At 36.1% G+C, this 21,074-nt stretch overlaps 1 protein-coding gene across 1 annotated transcript in view; it reads right to left on the bottom strand.

Annotated features, from left to right (window-relative positions):
• Positions 1-21,074, bottom strand: part of MPP7 (MAGUK p55 scaffold protein 7) — a 164,798-nt gene that overhangs the window by 20,240 nt on the left and 123,484 nt on the right. Inside the window, exons 7-11 of the mRNA XM_074900069.1 lie at positions 20,211-20,292; positions 19,182-19,267; positions 17,294-17,368; positions 16,487-16,683; positions 15,893-15,957 (exon numbers count right to left, since the gene is read on the bottom strand). Coding sequence (XP_074756170.1) covers positions 15,893-15,957; positions 16,487-16,683; positions 17,294-17,368; positions 19,182-19,267; positions 20,211-20,292 — 505 coding nt within the window. The remainder of the gene's footprint in view (positions 1-15,892; positions 15,958-16,486; positions 16,684-17,293; positions 17,369-19,181; positions 19,268-20,210; positions 20,293-21,074) is intronic.

The following is a 21,074-nucleotide window of genomic DNA, read 5'->3' as shown; positions in this document are numbered from 1 at the left end:
TGAAAGTTGTTCTAACTGTTTCTCAAAGCCCATCTGAATATCCCTACAGAGAAACCCAAGTAAGCTTGCTTTAAGAAGCTTTCAAAACCAAGGAAAACATGCAGTTCAGAGAGGAAGGATGAGAGTGTTTCACATACATCCAACATTTTTATGATACTGCTACTACATTCCTGGAAACACGACTCTTCCTCTCTCACATCTGCCATTCTATGTCTTCAGGTATGCAGCTTAACTTTATCATATAGCTTCTGAAAGTCACAGTAAAGAACTGTTAATAAATATTTTCTATTATTTATAATTGCATTATAAGTTGGGCAGCTATGGTGTGCAAAAAGATTAAGCTAAAACGTCATCATACTTGCAAGAAAAAAAACTTTTATGAACAAGCAAAAATTAATCTGCTAATGCTTGCATATTTTACAGGTTAGGAAAGATTAAAACCAAACTTCACATATTTAAATTAACAATAGAGCATTATTAAAAATATAGTGAAAATCACTAAGGAAAAACAAAAGCAATACTGATATGCAATACAAAAATAAAGTTTTGATAAAATGATTAAGCTTAAAAGTAAATTGCTAGAAAGAACAAAGGGAAAAAGCACTGCTTGCCCAGAACATTTGATAATATAAACCCTGATGAATATGAAAGGAGCTGCAGGCTACACTGTCCATGGAATATGGATATGAGCAGAGATTACCCTTAGTTGCCAAGTATGCAGACTATAAAATAAAAGGGGAAAATTCTGTCACTAAAGCAATATAAAATTCTGAACATTGAGAAGCTTGCACAAGCTCACTGGGTTCAGATACATGACTAGAAACTTACTGAACACGCAAACCCATAAACTACTGCTGGAATGTAACAGATTTGGTGAAATAAGAACAGCCTCTGGGAAGAAAATATGAAGAACAAATGTTCTCAAACTACAGATGTCTCCGAACCTTCTAACACTTCTCAACATGAAATAAAAATCAGAAGCCATTACTAATAAACTTAATAAAGGCCCAACAACATCCAAGAGAAACTACTTACATCTCTAAGAATGAAACAAAAAAAACCCCCACCCTAGTAGAAAAGTGTGATTATTCTTTTAACCACTAGCAATATACATTTGATTATCTCAGAACAACATCCTTACATTTGCATAGAGAAATACATTTGGACTTCACACAGAAATCCAAACTGAAAACAGGCAATGCATGAACCTGTCTCCCTTAAAGGATTTTGAGAGAATGCTGATGTAAAAAGCTGTGCTTATTTAGATTCAATTATATAATTCTAAAGAAGTAGTGAATTCTAAAGATGTTGTGTGAATTTAAATCCAAATATATTCATGAAAGTAGAAAGTTAATTTCTCAAATTCAGAGAAATTACACTAACAGAAAATATTATAATTTAAATTCACCTATGCTTCATAAATTCACCAGTAAGACTCCACAATGCTGTATAAAGCACTTACACATGCTTTTGCTTGTTTTCATTCATTAAAACAAGTGTTTAAGTATGTGTTTAAATTATGTATATTCTTCACTGAATTTAGTCTAACCTTACACACTTAGAGAGAACAAATGCTGTTTAATTGTAAATGCATTTACAAGTACTTTTTGTACTCAAATTACTGACAAAAGTAAGTTTGGTACCATGGTCATCATCCAGGTTTGTAAGAACACAGTTCTTTTACTAGATATTTCTAAATTTTTTTCCCCAAAAATATTACTATTTTTTTATACTGCCTCATATACTGCGTATTTCTATTGTTACACAAGAACTGCACAAACACGAGCAGACGTCTTACTCTGCTTGCTTCTGGACTGATTCCCAGCTTGCACATTTAGACGGGGTTAATAAAAATTTAGATTATGTCTGGATTTTTAAGACAAAATTGAGAATAGTAAACAGATGATATCCATCTACATTTACTGTATGTTCATAAAGGTTCAAGTAATGTAACTAGAATTTAAGCTTGGCAAAGGCAAAATCCTAATGTTCTCCCCAGCAATTCCTCAGGAAATTACTGCAGAAACATACAATACTATACTGTGACTTAAATATTAGAATTTGGTGAAAAATCATTAAATTTATCTGAGTCACTTTAGAGGGGAGGGTTCAAATTAATAGCAGCATAACCTTGGACATAAAATATCTGACCCCAAAAGGTACAAACATTCTGTTTTCTGAAACCTGCCTCTTCTATTGCTCTTCATGACCACCTCGTGTGTGTCTAAAGTACATATCCTTTCAGACAGGGTCAGATGTTCACAGAATATACTGGTTCACAGATAGAAATGCCCACAAATACAGAGCCCTAAACCAATAGTGAGCCATAAAATTGACTGAAAATCCATTAATTGATATTAGAATTGTTGTAGTTCACTTGATTTTATTACATACTATCAAAAGCAGCATGAAACATGACTTAGTTTTGGTTTTAGGAAGCAATCGATGTATCCTTAATTTGAAAACTTTTTCTAGAATTTAGACATACGAACAAATTACCATAGTTCAACTTACCTTATACTAACTGTCCGTGTGTGTGAATACATACAAAGTAATACAAGTCCACTCCTTCATCAGTGGTTAATCTAATTCAGACTACCTTGCTCTTGTAACAGGTTACAATATATAGATAGTTGCTCGGATGTCACTAAAATATCCTGAACTTGTTGGTGTGATCCAAGCCCTTCGGTGACAATGCTTTAGGTTTTATTTTCAGTGTAGTACATTTAATCAAGATTTTAAGTTATAATAGAGACTTACCTAGAAATTCTTAGTTACTTAGTAATCAAAGGAGTGCTATAAATGTCTATCGTCTTTCAAGAACACGCACATTTAGAAAAATTAAGATGTTCAGGATTCACTTCAAAAAACAGTACTACAAAACACAGGTTGACATTCAGAATAAGCCATTTTAAAAAATCAGACACTCGCCCAAAAAGCAACAGGCAGAGAAAGAGATATCTTTGAGGACTTCACTACTCTTGGGATTGAAGGAATATATACTTAGACCAGTGGAAGAGACCCTCCTAAGCAGGAAGGTATACTGCAGCAGTTAAATATGGTATCTAACAAATATGTGCCTAACAGAGGGTTTATAAAGTGTCTCTGCCTAGGACTCCTTTACTTTATAGACTATCCAAGCTTTATACCTTGCACAGCACATAGGTAAGAGTTTTCTCTCTCCCTGCACCTGGTCAGCAAATTCTATTCAATCTGCAAATTCTGTACCATCTCTGGACCGATGTCAGCACTCTGCTGCATGGAAATTCTCAAGAGATAAACAATTGCCTGAACCGTACAGTAGTTCTTCAATAATTTTTGTAAACTTTTTCCTAACTAAACTACACTCTAATCTTGATATTTATTCTTTGCATCTGGGACAACAGTAGCTTCTTCCTCAAGACATCTCCTTCCTAGATGACCAAGCCTTTTTGGTAACTGTAGGCCAAAATGTTTCACTGAAAGGGTTACAGCACCAAGAAAAGGTGGATTCTGTTTTGCCACCTTCATTCTTAAATAAAGCAGCAGCCCACTAAGATCTGATTGCAAAACCATGATAGTTTCATCTTGAGAATTCATGCAACCTGTATTTGCAGTCAGAAAAACAAGATGGGGGGTGGGGAATGTCTTTTCTGTTTCAAAGAGATGATTTGATAAGTAAAATGCAGTTCATCTGAAATCACATCTAAAGTATCATTTTCCAAGCATACTTCAATCCCTCAATATAATTACAAGTCAACATTAATTTAGTTGATTAAATAACAAAGGTAAGTTTATTTTCAGCATGATCAGATGACCACTAGTTCCACAAATACGTGATGAAATTATACCATGCTAATATTTTGGAAAGAGGTCAAAGTTCTTTCAATTATATAGTTCCTGTATTCTTGATGTAGTTTATATACCACAATTAAAAACAGTATAGTGCAGGCTGAAAACCTGTTCTAATTTACAGTACTGGTCTAGGGTGTTTCAGTGAGCCCAGTGGCTTGAATGTACTAAAGCACTTTGACAAGTTTCCTCCCATTCCTCTTGTAGTAGGAGGATGAAAGCCTTGGGAAAAGGGCTGGTTGCCACAAAATCCACTCCAGCCAGCCTTCAGCTGGCAGGAATTCTGGATAGTTTCAACTAAAATATTTTTACATAGCTTTTAAAATGTCACAAATTAAAAAGTTGAAACATATAATGGAATATTCACCTTTTTTAACTGATACTTTTGTTTGAAATTTGGAATATGGAAGCTGAAGCCAAAGGGCTCCTTCCCCTCCTCTTCCCTGCTCCCCACAATGATACATTAAGCTCAGACTAGCTTTAAAGCTAAATTTAAGCTGTTGAGTTATTATGACTTATTTTATTTTTCTAATGTGGAAAAAGAACCAGTGCCTGCAAATTTGCTCTGTACTCTCACTGAATCCCCCCAAAATTTTTAGATAGACATGGACAAAGGAAATGTATGCAAAACTTGGATAAAACCTTGAAAGTGTGTCTTTAAAGACTTACACAAACTTCACAATACAGTAACCTTTTTGTTTCATTTAACGCATTGTTTAATATATTTTAAAAGTCAGTATTTTTCCCAATTTTAAATATATTTTTTATTTTGTCTTAAACATCAAAACAGTATTTTAGTAGCTTATATTTAACCAGATAAAGACATACACTACATAACCCTTTATGTCAAATCCAATGAGCCATTTTTAAAACCTTTTCATGCTTTTCTCATGCAGAGTAAGGACATTTGTATGCAGATTACCCCCAAAAGCAAAGTGGACACAGTGGTTCCAGGGAAAAGAAGCTGAAAGAAAGGAAGAAATTGTGTTTTATAACCAATTGCTCACCTAGATAGGATCCACTGTTGTGACCAGCACATTCAGCATCTTCTGGACGAAGGGTAAAAGCATACAGAATAAGAGCCAAGAAATAAAGCAGAATAGTTAGAAGCTCAGCAAAAAATACAGAAGAAATTACTTTAAAAATGACAACTGTACAAAGCATAGCATTAGAAAGCCTCCAATAAGCCATTTTCTTAAAAACATAAAACAACATTTATTGTTTTATATTTTAGCTGGAGATATTCTGGAATTTTGCAGCATGCACACTGATCTTTTTACCTTTTCAAGCAAAAATTGTGATGACAGCAAACGTTCTAAAAAGAATTCTAACAGTGTATTATTCACACTTTATCAGTTAATAGAAAATATGATGCCGCTTAAAAGAAAGCAAAACGTATTTGATGTAAATCAAGCTTTTTTCATAAATTATACATTATCAGACTTTAGCTTTAAGTTTTGGCTCACTGGATTAGACAGAAAGGTTTTTGATCAAAAACACATCCTCTCATTTGATATAAAATAGCTATAATGTATATTTTTACATGCCAGAGGCTCTTTGATCAAAAATACGAGCTACAATTTCTAATGCCTTTATAAACAAAGGCCTCTTAAGTTAAAAAAAAAAAAATACAAGAGATCAGCTGCTATTACTTTAACATATGCTGCAAGCATAACAGTAACTGGCTACACTCAGAGGGAAAATGGTAAAGATGATACTACATGGATGAACTTTCTACCATCTCAGAGAAATACTTCGTCAGTATTAATTGGAAATGCAAGACCTCCCATGGCCATGTAATTAAGTCAGAACCGTCTCTTTCCATCCCAGCCCACCCAAGTTTTGCTAATAATATTTTATGATACTACTTTCTTATACATATCTTCCAGAAATTCAAGAGAGATAAAGCAGTTTAAAACAACAGTTCAAATTACTGATCTGTACATGAAGCAACTAGGAATACTCTGGTATTTTTATCTACTTGAAAAAATTATTTCAATGTATTGGTGGCAATATAAAAGCATTATATGTATAACATCTCTTAGAAACGCTGGACTATATTCAATTTAATTCTAAACACATGTTCTCTAAATAAAATTATTGGGCTATGCAGGGAAACTTTTGTACATGTACCTTCAATTTCCTCTGAGAAGCACAAAGGAAAAATAGGAAAGGAAATCATTAAATGGAGTGAAAACATAACGTAAGAAAGAAAAGTTAAATTGAAGAAGAAAAATGCACCTACCACACTCAACCGCTTCCTCATCTTAGAACAGCCAAAAAAACAAAGTATTATTGTTTAATACTTCATAAATAGGAAAAAATGTAGCTATATAAGCTACTCTAAAATCCTCTTGATAGCACCTATTATATTGAAGCATATACCAGCATAGCAGCACCGAGTTTAACTTACATGTTTAACTACACTCAGTTAGAAAAGAGCCTAAAGAGACATTGAAATATTATGTGCACTTTAAATTTCCTAGATGAGATTCTTCCAGTATTTATTTGGTAGATATTACCTTACCCATTTGTCATGGAAGATGTCTCTGGAATTAAATGCAAAATTTGTTAATTCCATTTAATAAGTCTTAACCTAAAATTTCTAAGAATCACTACCATGAACATGATCTCAATCTTTTTCTGCACTTAAGTAACTGCTGCTACTGCCCTTGGAGCTGGCTTTTGGAGAGGTTTGTTGTATTTTTTTTTAATGTCTATAGTTGTAGCTTAAAAAATACTGAAAAAGTTTATATACTCTTGTAATTTTTTCTCTAACACTATGCTAATATAATAGATCTACTTAAGACTTTCTGCTTACCTATAGTAAGTCAATGAATTTCTGCCTCCTTGATAGCAGAAAACATACATTTTTACAATAATCTTTTGGCTTTTATGGAAAAGCAAGATAAATATAATGAATTTTTGTTCACAAAGATAAGATATACTAAGGTCTAGATTTACATACAGATTTTACAATTACATCTCATTCAAATTTCCTTTGGAATCTGGATAAATATGCCTAAAACATAAATATTTTAAGGAGTTTCCACAAAGCATGTCTTCCCACAAAATGTGAAAAAATTACTTAAGAGATATTTTACAATCTTTCATGCTTAACTGATGTACCAAACAAAGGCTAGGTCAAAACTCTCCTGCCGATCTGACTACATGGAAGAGCTTTTCCCACTGCATGTTATGAAGTGGATACAAGAGTCTTTTCTGCCAGGGGAAGAAAACTGTTTTTCAGAATGGCTTCTTGGTACATTTTTTCTTGAGGACTTCTAAAAATATTAATGTGGAAGACTTCTCTGAATCCTATTTAAAGTTTATTTCTACATTGAGGTGACTATAGAGTTTTATTAGACTGGAAAGTCCTCTAAAGTTGGTTGACCACATCTGGTGCCTTAAAAGAGTGCTGGCAGTTTTGCGAGTTTAGAGTGAAAGCGTTGGATCCTTTTGCCTCTCCTGACCTTAAAAGCTCCCACTTCTTGAAGTGACAAATGCCCTAAAGCTGGACCTAGGATAGCAGGCTGGCTTCCAGGTACTATTTCTCTCTATTCTGTGTTGAAAGATGTCTTACACTTCCTGATATGTATGACAAGTATTTCTATATTTCCACATTTCCATTTCCTTGACTTTCAATAGGCTACAGTGTATCTCCTGAAAACAAGTCACTAATGCTCAAAAACAGTTCACATCAATACATCTAAAAAGTCTCCTGAATTCAACAAAGTTATTTGACTTAAACAGTGACTGTGCATTTTAAAGTATTCTGTTTAGTATTTTATCATTTGAAACAGACAAGTCCTCATTTATGAACATGAAAGACTGGACCAGGAGAAAAAGAGGTCTGTAGGTACTACACTCACTCAATCCTGACCACTGCAGACCTTCACGGGAGACCTGCAAGTGTGGGAGATGGTGGAGATACAGCAGGAGGACTGAGAAGACCTGAAGGGAACCCATGCTTCTGGGCTACCCCTGCTAGGAAGAGGGAATGGTCTTATCCCTAAATCAAAGATGTTAGAATTCCCAGGTGAACCAGATGATCCCAGAGAGCACAAGCCAAAAGGTCTATAAGCTGAGGTTTATTGCTGAGATGAAGTGAAGGAGTTCTGAACTTTTTGCGGTTTTTAAAAAAATCTTCCTTCTTAATACTGCTCTTGGCTTTCTTGGGCTACTCCTAAGGTTGAAGATAACAGTCTGTAACGAAGTCAGAAATCAGTGGGTCTTCGTAGCTTAATACAGCTATGAAATAGTCATCAACATGTAGCTCCCAATTTGAACTCTACCAGGAATTTTACCAGGGCTATTGCTTGTTCCCAGTAAAGCCAGAGGTTATTTGCCAGGAAACTTAGTATTGTGATTCACCACTAAGTAATAGAGTTCGGGGTGTCTGAAGCAGTTGTATGCATGCAGCAAGTATGTGTAGATACATGCTTAAAGTTCCAAAGTTTACAGACATGGAAAATTGGGGTAGATCTCAGGCCAATATAGTTTTTGAAGTGAGGTGAGAAAGGAAATAGAGGTGCTTACCTGGAAGGAACAAATAAGAGACTAAAAGAGGACAGTGGCTAAGAAGGTGGAAATCTGATGGGAAGTAGGAAAATAAAATGAAAGTGACAAAATGAAAAAAAACCACAAAACCATAAGGCAACATGGAACAAATAAAACACTCTGAGAAAAGAAGTAATACGATCAATTAAACGTAGTGTAGTAAGGATGGAGAGGGACTTAAAAGAAAATAGTCATGGAACAGGCTTATGAAACAACAAGGCATAATGAGGAAATGAGGAAAGAAAGAAACAGGAAACAAGCGCAATAGAAGCTTACAAAGTAGGTGTGTTTATTTTAGAAAGATTTCAGCATAGCTGATATGCTAAACTATAACAATGCAAACCAGTATCACATACGCTGTATTTTTTATGCATTTTAACTAAAATACATTAAGATTTGGTTGGGAGGCCTCACCTAAATTATATTACTTATGAAGCTCAAAAGCAGTGCCACACCAGGAACTTTCTCATCTCTTTGGAACAGTCCAGCATCAGATCAAAATTTTTAGCTTTTGCTGACTTCTTTCAACAATATTTCCATTAAAGAATCTTACTTAAATGGTTTTCAGTCTAAAATGAGATCCAGCAGCACTGTTCTGGTTTCTTATCACAAGCAAGTTACATTATCCCTTAAATTCTATTTCACTCTAGTAAGCAAGAGGTCGTAACCTACAACTATCTGCATTACAGTGAATATGTTAAACACTCCTGATTTTTGAACAGCCCCACATAGTGATTGACATTTATACTGTTTTGCAGGGTTTTATCCTATAGTTTTGTAGATCAAATGATACATATATATTTATGCTACGGGAAATCTAAGGTGATCTAATTTTAAATCTGGGGAGGAGTGGCTGGAGACCTGCAAGACAGAGGGGGACCTGGGAGTGTTGATTGACAACCAGCTGAACAGGAGCCAGCAGTGTGCCCAGGTGACCAAGAAGGCCAATGGCATCCTGGCTTGTGTCAGCAATAGCGTGGCCAGCAGGGACAGGGAAGGGATCTTACCCCTGTACTCGGACTGGTGAGGCTGCACCTTGATTCCTGTGTTCAGTTTTGGGCCCCTCACTACAAAAAGGACATTGAATGACTCGAGCGTGTCCAGAGAAGGGCAACGAAGCTGGTGAAGGGTCTGGAGCACAGGTCGTACCGGGAGTGGCTGAGGGAACTGGGGGTGTTTAGTCTGGAGAAGAGGAGGCTGAGGGGAGACCTCATCGCCCTCTACAGCTACCTGAAAGGAGGCTGCAGAGAGCTGGGGATGAGCCTCTTTAACTAAGTAACAAACGATAGGACAAGAGGGAATTGCCTCAGGTTGCACCAGGGAAGGTTTAGACTAGGTATTAAGAAGCATTTCTTTACAGAACGGGTTGTTAGGCGTTGGAGTGGGCTGCCCAGGAAGGTGGTGGAGTCCCCATCCCTGGAGGTGTTTAAGAGTAGGGTTCAACATAGCGCTGAGGGATATGGGGTAGTTGGGAAATTCAGGTTAATGGTTGGACTGGATGTTCTTCAAGGTCTTTTCCAACCTAGATGATTCAGTGATTCTGTGAATGTAATACTCTGATAACATCGTCAGATAAACAGTACCTCTACCAAGATAATTGGGAAAATGAAGAAGGCCAGTCTTGCAGTGAAGGACAGAGCAAGAATTTATGAGATCCATTTCCACTTCTGTCTCATGTGACCTTGACTCAAATGTCATCGAGCTTCAGGTTTCCTTAATTTCTGTGTGGTAGCAGGAAGTCAATATTTGTAAGGACAGCAGACTTCTGAATCAAGATGCTGGTATGCTAATTTAACTCTATGTCTGGTTTATTTTTTTACTTGTAACTACCTGCAGGTAGGCAATCAAGTTACAAGGAAAAACACAGAAAAATACTGAGAAGAAAGGCCGAGTTAAGATTGTGCAGCAGTTATAACAAGCAAAAGAGTCCTACTATATACTTATCCTAAATCCTATTTTGGTCTTCAAATACAAGTGGTACAAAGCATTCATTCTTTTAGCCTGTTTAAATTCTTTTGTTGGCAGAACATGATCTTCTATTCACAAGACACTCATCTATGGATAAACTAGGTTACATCTTGTTTGAATGAACACCATTTGGCTGCAGTTAAATATTTCCTCTTGCTCATACAATGCCAATCACATATGGTAAATCAAAATGGAAAGTAAAATGGGTTTTAAGCCCTAGAAAAACCATATGATGATGGCTTTGCCACAGTAAGTATTTACATTTAGCATTAAATACACAGAACAAATGTATTTTTATGGAAAAGACATCTCTGAACAACTCTGTTGTATATGTTACATAACATATATGTATTTACATATAACTATACACACAGGGTATGGACATACCCAAACACATATGCATGCAGTGCACAAGTTAACAGAAGCTACAGGCAACACTAGTATAGAATATAAAGTTACTAGTAGTTTTCATACCAGAGACAACACATATATAACATAAGAATAAACACAGTAAACAGCTGTGAAAGCAAAATCATGCTGAATATAATATCTTGGAGATTATAGTAGTTTAATAACTGCAGAAGAGCAAGTTATTTGGTTGTTATTCAAAGAAACTTACTTTTTTTTTCCTCACCCCCCCCCCAGGTGATTACTGTTTTATCTACAAATTAAAGCTACAAATGCAAGAACTACCACGTTTGTTGGTAATGATATTACAGTCAGAGCATGAGTAGTCCTTGTATTCAAGTTAACAGACTGGGTGCTATTCACAAAGAATGAATTCTTCCCTATACTGAGTCTCACATCACTCCTAATCAGCCAGGATGCAGCAACAGGAGAACTCATAGAACCAACTCTGGCTACAAAGTTTTGCCCAAGCTAAGGTGACCTCCTAAAGCCAGGAATGCTGATAAGTATTATTGAGGAATACCTGAAGGTTTCTGGGAGCTGTCATTCAGCAGTGGCTCACAAGCTCAGACACACCAAAGCTGACTGCATGTAGCCAGGCACCTGTACTGTACTTCCCTCTGCATTCCACAGAGCTCCCTCACACCCCACATGAAGTATACTGCACGTTCACCATCCCAGCACGTGGAGGGTTAGTCCTACTCACACATCTCTGTTCCTTTGCTTTCATTCCATTTTCCTATTTAATTTTCTATGCTGCTTTTTCTTATAATTTCTTCCCTACTGTAATTTTCCCACAGTATTAATACACAACTCTGCTTTTTGTTGAAAAGTCACTGCTGTTAAACATTGAGAAAAATTCTTGAAAACACTTGAGAGGTTTGTTATCCTGCCATCATTTCTACACTAACCCAGCAAGTCAAGCACATGTAACTGCCACTTACCACTTTTTAAAACTTATCAAATATTAATGTTGAAACTATTGAGGTTTTCTACCAATAATAACAAAACATAACAGGTCAAAGTTCCTATCGGCAATTTTTGCGTACACCATTTCAAAAACAAAACAAAACCAAAACAAATACATTAGTCTTTGATTTAAAGGGAATCAAGAAACAACTGAACTATAGTGCAAATGGTGACTGTAGCAATGCTCTTGCATAACACTGTTAATTGCATTAATCTAATGATTGCAGAGCCCATCCTCTGTGGGGCTTTGCCTAATGGAGTTTATGGGCAGCTTTTCTCCATCTGTTCTTCCATTGCCCTTGTTGCAATACGTTCTCCTTCTCTTCATCCTCAATACAAAATTTCACTTCCCTCCTTTTTCCTTTATTTTTTTATTCCCACTTTTTCTGCATCTTCCTCTCATTGTAAAACCATCTCTTGTCAGCCTAGGCTCCACCTATATTATTAGCTTCCTTTGACCTTACTCCCAGATACCATCAAACTATGCACCTTTTCCATTTGCAAATGAAAAAGTGTGATTTCACTTACCTTTCAATATGGAGCGTACCCTGTTTTGCCTCCTCCTCCACTGTACACATGACATGTTAAAGGTTTTTCACTTAAATGGGTGCAATGTAAGAATGATTCTATTCTGTTTTTCAAGAAAATGGCTAAATGCTGGGAGAGGCATGTGTATGTACCTTCAACAAAGCTATTTACTTGTACTTATATTCACTTTACACATAGACACAATGAAACAGTTGACTTGGCTATTAAAGTGAAACTAAGAATTGGCATTCCCATTGTAAACTGATCCTTTTAATTATTTAGAACTAGGTTGGGTTTCTGCTTTTTTCAGTGCAAATAATTCTTGATGAAAAAGTTTTGTGAAGGTATCCTCTACTCTCTTTCCTGAGTAAGTGTATACATACAAGCATCACCAAAAAAGCCCACTTTCATTTTACTTCCAAATTTGTGTACAGATTAACAACTTTACACAACATGCATTGCTATGCTGAAAAGAGTAAAAAATTCAAAATGGGAAATATAAAGAAGGCTTCCCAAAAGTAATCCAAACTAACTCCTTGCAGGTTTTGAAACATAATTAAGTATCAAAGTAAATCCTGATGGATGTTAGCGTTACTGTAAATACAGTTATTGACTATATTTCAAAGACCTCTTTTTCTAGACAAATAAAACAGTACTTCCCAGTTCCAGAACTGGCTTGAGAAGAGAGGAAAAAAGTTGTAGAATATTTCTCATATGTTACACCATTTTGACCAATTTTCAGATTAATTTTCAAGTAGAAGGATACTACCACCCTGGAAGCCCGCCTAAGAAATCAGAGCTGACTCCCATTTTCTGAGTATCCAAGAAAACAGAATATTTCACTTGATTCTTCCTATTAAAAACATACACCCAGGTTTCTTCCTCGTTACAAAATGTGGGATCTGTGAAATGAGTTAACTGAACAGAGCAGGCCAACATCGAGTTCTACTTAACATTTCTCAAGAAAGCTTCCCAGTCCTGTCAGGAAAGGGACTTTTATCAGCAGCTCTGTTGAAGTCAACAAGTTTTTGTCTTTGGGTAGGTATAAGGATATCAGCTGGCAAATTACCCTTTCCCTCCAAACTAAGGAAATTCATGTAATAAAATTGGAAAGGATCAACTGCAATAGCAAGCAACCTGTCAATATACAGCTAGTTCAGGAAGATCCTCAGAACATCAGTTTTCCCACACAATTACACTTTCAAACATTGAAGAACCCTGTATCAAGCTGATGACTTGTAGTACAGGATTAAAAAAAGAATTGGATTAAATCAAGCATTACCAATTTCCAACCTCCTTACATGGAAACTTGTTAAATAAAACTTTAGAGAACAATAATCAGTGGGCCATACCCCACAATGCAGAAAAGAAATTAAAAGAAAAGAATATTAGACTCAGCAGTCCTTCCCAATTTTCTGCTCTCTATGTCACCTTTCTTACATGTTTCAAATACTGGCAGTATAATGTTTGTTCAGCTGAGCAATGCATGATTTTCCAGCATCTCCCAGTTTTGGCAAGGTGATTGCTGTGCACAAATACAGACATGGCCTCCACATCTTACAGCTTCACTGCTGTGTGTGGTAACACAAAAAAGCTGCCTAACTTTAGAAAGATCACAAGGGCACAGAGTTTCCCAGCTTGGAATCCCAGGGTGGAATCTTCCAACCAACTGTAAGGTTGTTCTGAGAGCAACTCGAGCAACATCCTAGCCACAACATGTTTTCTATAGCTGAATTCTAGTCCTTAAAATGCCTCTTCTCTGAAGGAGAAGCACTAAAACCATATTTAGTCTTTGAATGAAGGGATGGACCTCTACTCAGAACAGCACTTTCCCTCTTCCCATGCAAATCTGGCAGGTGTAGCAGCAGATTGTCCTAAGAAATGGGGAAGAGAGAAAATGACAAACGTACATTACTCTGCAGTTCTTCCTCCTTCAGGAGGCACTACTGCTTTCTAGATGGTATTTAAGCTGGACCTTGCTTTGTTTAAAGAAAGTCTAAAAGGAATGGTAAGAGGCATACTGCTTGACCCTAAGGTTCTGTCATGTTTTAAAGGGAAGGGGGGAACTCTCCCTTGTTTAAGCTAGTTAAGGCAAAGTCAGTGGAAACAGCAGAAATTATAGTAGACTGTGGGTCTTCTTTAGGTTGTAATTTTGGCAATCCTAATCAAGTTCAGGCTGCCTGTTTGGAAGGGTGAGATGCATCTTGTAAAACCTTTCACTTGAAGGTCACTAAAAAGATGCAGTCCATTACAAAAAGAATCATGCAGTGTTGCTGCAGCAGCTGATTTACCTCTTCAAAAGCACCAGTGCCACCTTAACTGAAGGCTCTTGTTGAGGGTATTATCCAGATTCAAGAACAGTGGACAGAGAGAAATAGCTACACCCTGGGATCAGACACTTTTCCAAAACTGGGGCAGAGCAACTTGACCTAGAACCTAGAAAAACAACAGATTTACTACAAACTGGAGGAGCTCCTCTTTTTCCCGAAGATCTATGTAAATTAGAAAAGCTATAGTACAATGATATGGTCTGTTATTGAATTAAAATGCTAATTAAGGGCTTTGGAGTTAACAATAGCATATGGGCACACAATCAAACAGTGAAATGGAATGAAAGATAGAAAATGCAGATTATTAGAAAACTAACAGTGACTGTCAAACTTCAGAACACAAAAGCCATGGCAAGGAGTTAGGAAAACTGCAACAGAAACCTAGGTGAGAAGTTTTAAAGTTAAAAGCATTTAGTTTTGCACTTAGTGTGCCAGCATCCACCATTTGCCATAGTGTCCCTACTCCTTGTTTTAATGTTAGAGAATGAAAGACGGTTGGAAATTTTAGACCACTTTCTGAATATTTCTAGTTGAACTCTCAAATATGTTTATATTTAAGATTTAGATCCTATTGAAGCATGATAGTTTCTTACATTGTACTCACTTTGTTATGAGCCTGTACAACTGAAAGCAATAACAGGTCAAGTAAAATATGTAATAATACTTAAAACAAATGTTGATGTAAATTCCAGTGGAAAGAAAATACTTGTTTCGATGTATGTGCTTTCTTAGAGATTATTTTTCTTATGTTGTGCAACTACTGTATTTAAAAGCAGAGACTATTAAGAATGAATTTGTTTAAAAAACAGTAAGAAATGGTTCTGTGAAAGCCTGTCAAAGAACTGAATGTTCTGACTTGTAAAAATCTGTTCTGGTTTACAGGACACCAAAAATCACCAACTATATGGGGGAGAGAAGGGGAGACTATCAGACCTTTTATCTCACTCTCAGTATAAATTTGACTATATTGATGCAGTCCAAATTATATAAACTGTTGAGCCAATTCTGTACTATTTCAATAGGAAAAGAACACTCTTTAACCTTTGTAATATTATATATCAAAACATTAATTGAGCTCAGTGCTTCAAAAACAGAGTCAGAGGGTTGGGAAAAATTGTTAGCTGCTTTTAAAGCTTTTAATTTCACCTCTTAAATTTATTTTCCTAGTGATACAATATGATCAAGAAGCTATTGTGCCCAGGAGAAATGCATCCTGTAGTCACAGGGCTGAAACAAACTGCTGTTTTATAAGGTTAGAGATCTGGAATATGATTTCTATTCCAGGTTAACAGACTTACATGATTTTCTGTTGGAAATTTTCAGTGGCTGAATCTGCACTTCTGGTCTTCTTAGTGCAAATCTCCTATAAAATGGGAGGTGGTAGGAGAAAGACACAAACTCCTCAGTTTTCACTGCAAGTATGGGATTAATAAACACTTAACGTCATGAGACTATTGCAAAATATCCAGAAGATTTTATAAGAAATTAACTTAAAACAATGCAATCTATTCACAATCTAAAAAAATTAAATCCTCAGCCTCAAATTTTTGCAAGCTCTCCAAAACCTGCTGCAGTTCTTATTCCTGCATAGTACATCAGTATGAATACAGATACTGATGTGCTATTTTCCATATGTTTTTTTCTTCCAACCTGGACCACTGTTATCCTATTGGGTTTTGTCATTATTAATCTTAGCCAGACAAATAAGAAAATCCGAAGTATTTTAGCAACAGGTTTCCAAGTTCAGTTGTCTTGTGGCAAATGCAGGTTTATCATGCCCATGTAATCTATAAGCATTACACATGACAATGACTATGCTAACTTAAAACTCAGCAGGTTAGTATCTTTTCTTACTACAAAAAATAATGAAACTATGCTTCTTAGTAGCTCACCTCTCCTGGAAATGCTTTGAAGGGATCAAGCCTGCTCTGGGATTGGCATCACCTTCATGTTTGGCCTGCCACCAGGTTGCATCATCCTGGCTCATGATCTGAAGGATATCTCCTTTTCTGAAAGCAAGTCCAGCTTCTTTACAAGGAATTGCTTTATCCTCATTAGGATCATAGTCAAATAGGGCTCTGATAAACATCTGAAACAAACCGTGTTTTATCTTTAGAATCAAAACATTAAATGTAATCCAAAGGTATATCCCTTTGTTTTTACTGTTCAAAACCATCGAACTAAATAACGTAAAGCAATAAAGATTTACTGCTGTAAAATATTCTTATGGATGTCTGACATTAGAAGTTCATATGGGAATCCTAAATTCACTGCTTCTGTAACCGCAATCCTAATGTAATAAAGGCTCTATGATCCAAGGCAAGCAGGACTTTGCAGGTAAATAGTGTGCACATATGAAGAACAGAAGAGAAGATACTTTTGAACCAAGGTGCTATCAAATGTCTTCTACCCAGTGTATGATGGAAGAAAAAGAGTACTTGGAAGCAAGCCAGGTCCTCACAGAAGAGGGAAGATTACCTATGTCAACTTCATGGCTGTAGAGTTAGGGCTTAAGAACCATGTTACACCCACTTGCAAATCCAGCATGTGAGTACTGAAGTGTACAGTGCACTTGTTATCACATTAGAAAAACTGGGTCCAGAGGCATAAATCACATTCTTGGTTCTGTCACCCAAGCAAACAATACACATCCTCAGCATAACAGTTACTGCAATAGCTTCTGAAACAGTCTTGCCTACCTTGCCTTCCTTCACTGGCATTTCTTCCTTCACACTAGGTATAATTTTAAATGTAATTGCTCCTTGAGATTGAGCCTGTTGAACATTTGAAAAGAAAATACACTGAGAATTAAGCTGTACATTTCAAAGACATCTTAAAAGGAAAAAAAAATTTGAAACTAATCTTAAAATACTCAAGTATAATGAATCTATCCTCTCCCACACATGATCCATGGAGTCTGACAGCGTCACCATACCAAATTTTGCATTGCAGAGATTAGAATACCCTCTGGAAATGCTCGTTTTTATTTTCTTCACTGGTGGGCAGAGAGAGACTGTTAAAAACTGGGACCTGCATGTTTCAGAGGTCCCACTTTTCCCTCACTGAGAGCAGGAGCAAATGCTACAGCTAAAATGTATGCATATTAGAAGCAACTGCTGGACTCCTGGCACAGTTTGGACATCCCTGGAAAAATCCAAGTAACATTTCATTTTAAAAAAAAGAAAAAAAAAAATTCAAACAGGCTTGTGCCATATTTATCATATAAAACTACGGGGGGGGGGGGTGTGTGTGTGTGTGTTATTCTTTTGGCAACTTTAAGAAACTAGAAAAACATATTTGAATAGACTACGTGTACTAAATGGAAAAAAAGCCCTCCACTATAAATCTTAAAACAAGTTAGCCATCATCAACCACCTCATCCATTCATCTTTCCCTATATCCCACTTAAAGTGTGTCTGGCTGCATTTGACTTATTAACCACAAAATATTCCCACTGCCTCAGTGACATTTTGCTATTGAAGGAAGTGCTAATCAGCTGGAGCCTCTGCTACTATTGCATGCAGCCGACAAGTTTCATAAAACTAGCAGAGTGCAACAGACAGCCAACGATTTAAGCAAAATGGAAACAGGCCTGTCCACTACCAAGCGAGACATACTTCTGCCGGCATGTCTGCAATCCAAGAGCTCACTGTTTGACAAGCAGCAGCCAAGTTCTTATTTCACCAGCTGTAGGACTGGAATCAATAATTCTGTTACTTCTGAAACAAGCTCTAACTAGCTTTTGATGTTTATATTGTACCTCAAGGAGGTAAATGGGGAAATTGTTCACACCTTTTCTAGTGCTATTGTGTTTCTAGAGATTTTTAAATATTAATTTTTGCAGGAAAATGTTTCTGTAGGGAACACAAAACCATAAAGCAAGTATGAATATCAGCAGGCTAACACTTGAAATGAATCATCTCAGTTATTGAACCAAAACTATGAGACAGCCACTCAATTCAGCAGGACACAAGGTATTTAAAATGACTATACCATGAATATAAAGAGCTGTCATGACCCCCATTGGTTTCTTTGCTATAAAAATATTGAATATTTCTGAAAAAGTCTAAATTTGCAATAGCGTTCCATAAGTGAGTAATTAGGCTGGATTTAGAGATCGTGTAGTTCAGAGGAATGCAAACATAATCACATATACCGCTATATACTGCAAATCCATATAAAATATAATCTTAATATACCAGTCTATCAAGTTCATGTATTATGAATTAATTTTCACACAGGGTTAACACATTATTAGTGAATACATTTAAAATAGTTTGAATTCAACAGATCATGGTGTGCCTTAAAAACTGTAAATTATATACTGAGATCTACTGAGATCTGCAACATATTTATAGCCATATTACTGTCATTAACTGTTTACAAGTAATCTGTAACTGCATATATATGTAATGCATGGACAATCACTATTTAAGAGAAGGGAAATAGAGGTTTGTAAATGATGGCACTGGAAGAAAAGGCATTATTACAGAATATACTTTTTTTCTAAGAAATACACCAGAAATCGTAAGTCTCGTTACTTTTTCTTGACTCCTCTAAATTAAGTTAAAAATCGTTGCTATTTACCAAAATGTGTATTATTTCTTCAGGTTTTTTATCATCTACCGGAATCCCATTGACTTCTCTCAGTTCATCACCAACGTGAATAAGACCTACAGAAAACAAAGAGGAGTTGTTAAACTGTAGCTATGTATTACACAAAAAATGCCATTGACATTCAGCTTTTTTTCTCCCTTGTTCATCCCTTTTAAGCTTTAACTTAAAAGTAGGAGTATATGGTGAACACAACAGCTACTGTCCTCACAGATAAATCTGAGATGATTCGTTTACTCACCTCCCTTCGTTTCTCCTGAAAATTAGTACCATTTCTCTATGACTTTTCCAGACATTTATGCAGATGTTTGAAAAACATCTGTGCCAATTCTTTTTCTACTCATACTACTTTCTTACTGCTACACAGCTGCAAGTACTGCAAAGACCACTTAGGCTGTGAGTGCTAATTTGTGGCACAAATGCTTGCTAATTTAACTATATATATATAGATTTACTCCATTACCCCATCTAAGTGTGAAACACAGCTGTCCTAGATTCCCTTCAGTGAAAAGAGGCACTTTAGAGCAGAATTCAGGACCTCTTGCCTGAGTTCTTGCAGACTTTGTGCATCCCAAACTCAACAATGGCTGTCAAGGATGTGCTGGTACTTCGAGAATTACCAGCTGAAACTCCAAGTGGATGTCCTAATATAAAATAATGCAGCATTCCTGAGTTCCTCCGTTGGCAGATTATCATCTTGGCCTATCCAATAATTTCTAAGTAGATGTCTTCAACTGGAAACAAACCATGATACATCTAAAAAAAAAAAACCCTCTTTATCTGTTAACTCAAAGATATATGGCTGCAACTGGATTGGGGGAAAAAAAAAATCAGCATGAATACTTTCACCAGTATTGAAATTCACTTTGGAAAACTGTCCAGACACCAAATAATTTTGTTTGTGATAGTGATGTATTTCATTTCTACAAAATATGCCATTTTATCTCATCTTGTTCCAAATTCTAGAACTTGAATGGCTAGTACCAAGCAGCAACACCTTACCACTTCTATCTGCAGCTCCTCCACGCATTATCCTGGCCACCACAATTGCACCAGTATGTTCGTCCCTTTTAATAGTGGCTCCCTTGGGTAAAAAAAAAAGTTGTTTGGTTAATCTCACCATAATTTTAACTCACTACACTAAAATACACTTGCTATGTAAAACTGCAAAAACTTGACATCATATCGATATGTGAATAAGTCAGAAATTATACTTGTTTATGAAAACAATATAAAAAATATGCTGATCTATTACCAAAATATGACTTCTTTTCCATTCAGAAGTAACTCATGCATTCTGCATGTCCACAGCTTTTAAAAAAGAAACAAATGATAGAGAGTTTATCTTTCAACTCAATGTTATCTGCAGCATACCTTACTTGAATCTGTTGCTAAAACTGCACTAAACTACTGCTGAATATGGATAAATTTCATATATATTTCATCTTTTCAATTGATAATTTTATTCCTACATTAAAACAGGCCATGTTACATACTATGGGTATAAAAAGCTTATCCATGTTTGTAATTGTTCCAATTTACACTCAGAACTGCCCATGCACCCACTGATCATCATTTTGCTTTAAGTGTTATCACTAAATAAACATGAATTTGAGAAATGCCCCTGCACATCAGGGCTCACCTGGAATACCTGCGGGACAGAAATGCAGAGGAGGGGAACATTTCCTGAGTTAGTCATGACTGTTTTTATACATTACACAAATACGGTGCAAGGCATTTAGGTAAAATGACCTCATGTAGTTAAATTTCCAGTGAACAGCTGTCTAGATGAGACAAATGCCTTTGTAACTAGAATGGCAAGTGTGTACTGAAAAGAGGCACAAGGTGATGGGGACACATCAGGAA

Source organism: Athene noctua, chromosome 2 (genome assembly GCF_965140245.1).
Source record: "Athene noctua chromosome 2, bAthNoc1.hap1.1, whole genome shotgun sequence".
NCBI lineage: Eukaryota > Metazoa > Chordata > Aves > Strigiformes > Strigidae > Athene > Athene noctua.
The sequence above is the reverse complement of the archived record's forward strand: the minus strand, read 5'-3'. Positions and strand labels throughout refer to the sequence as shown.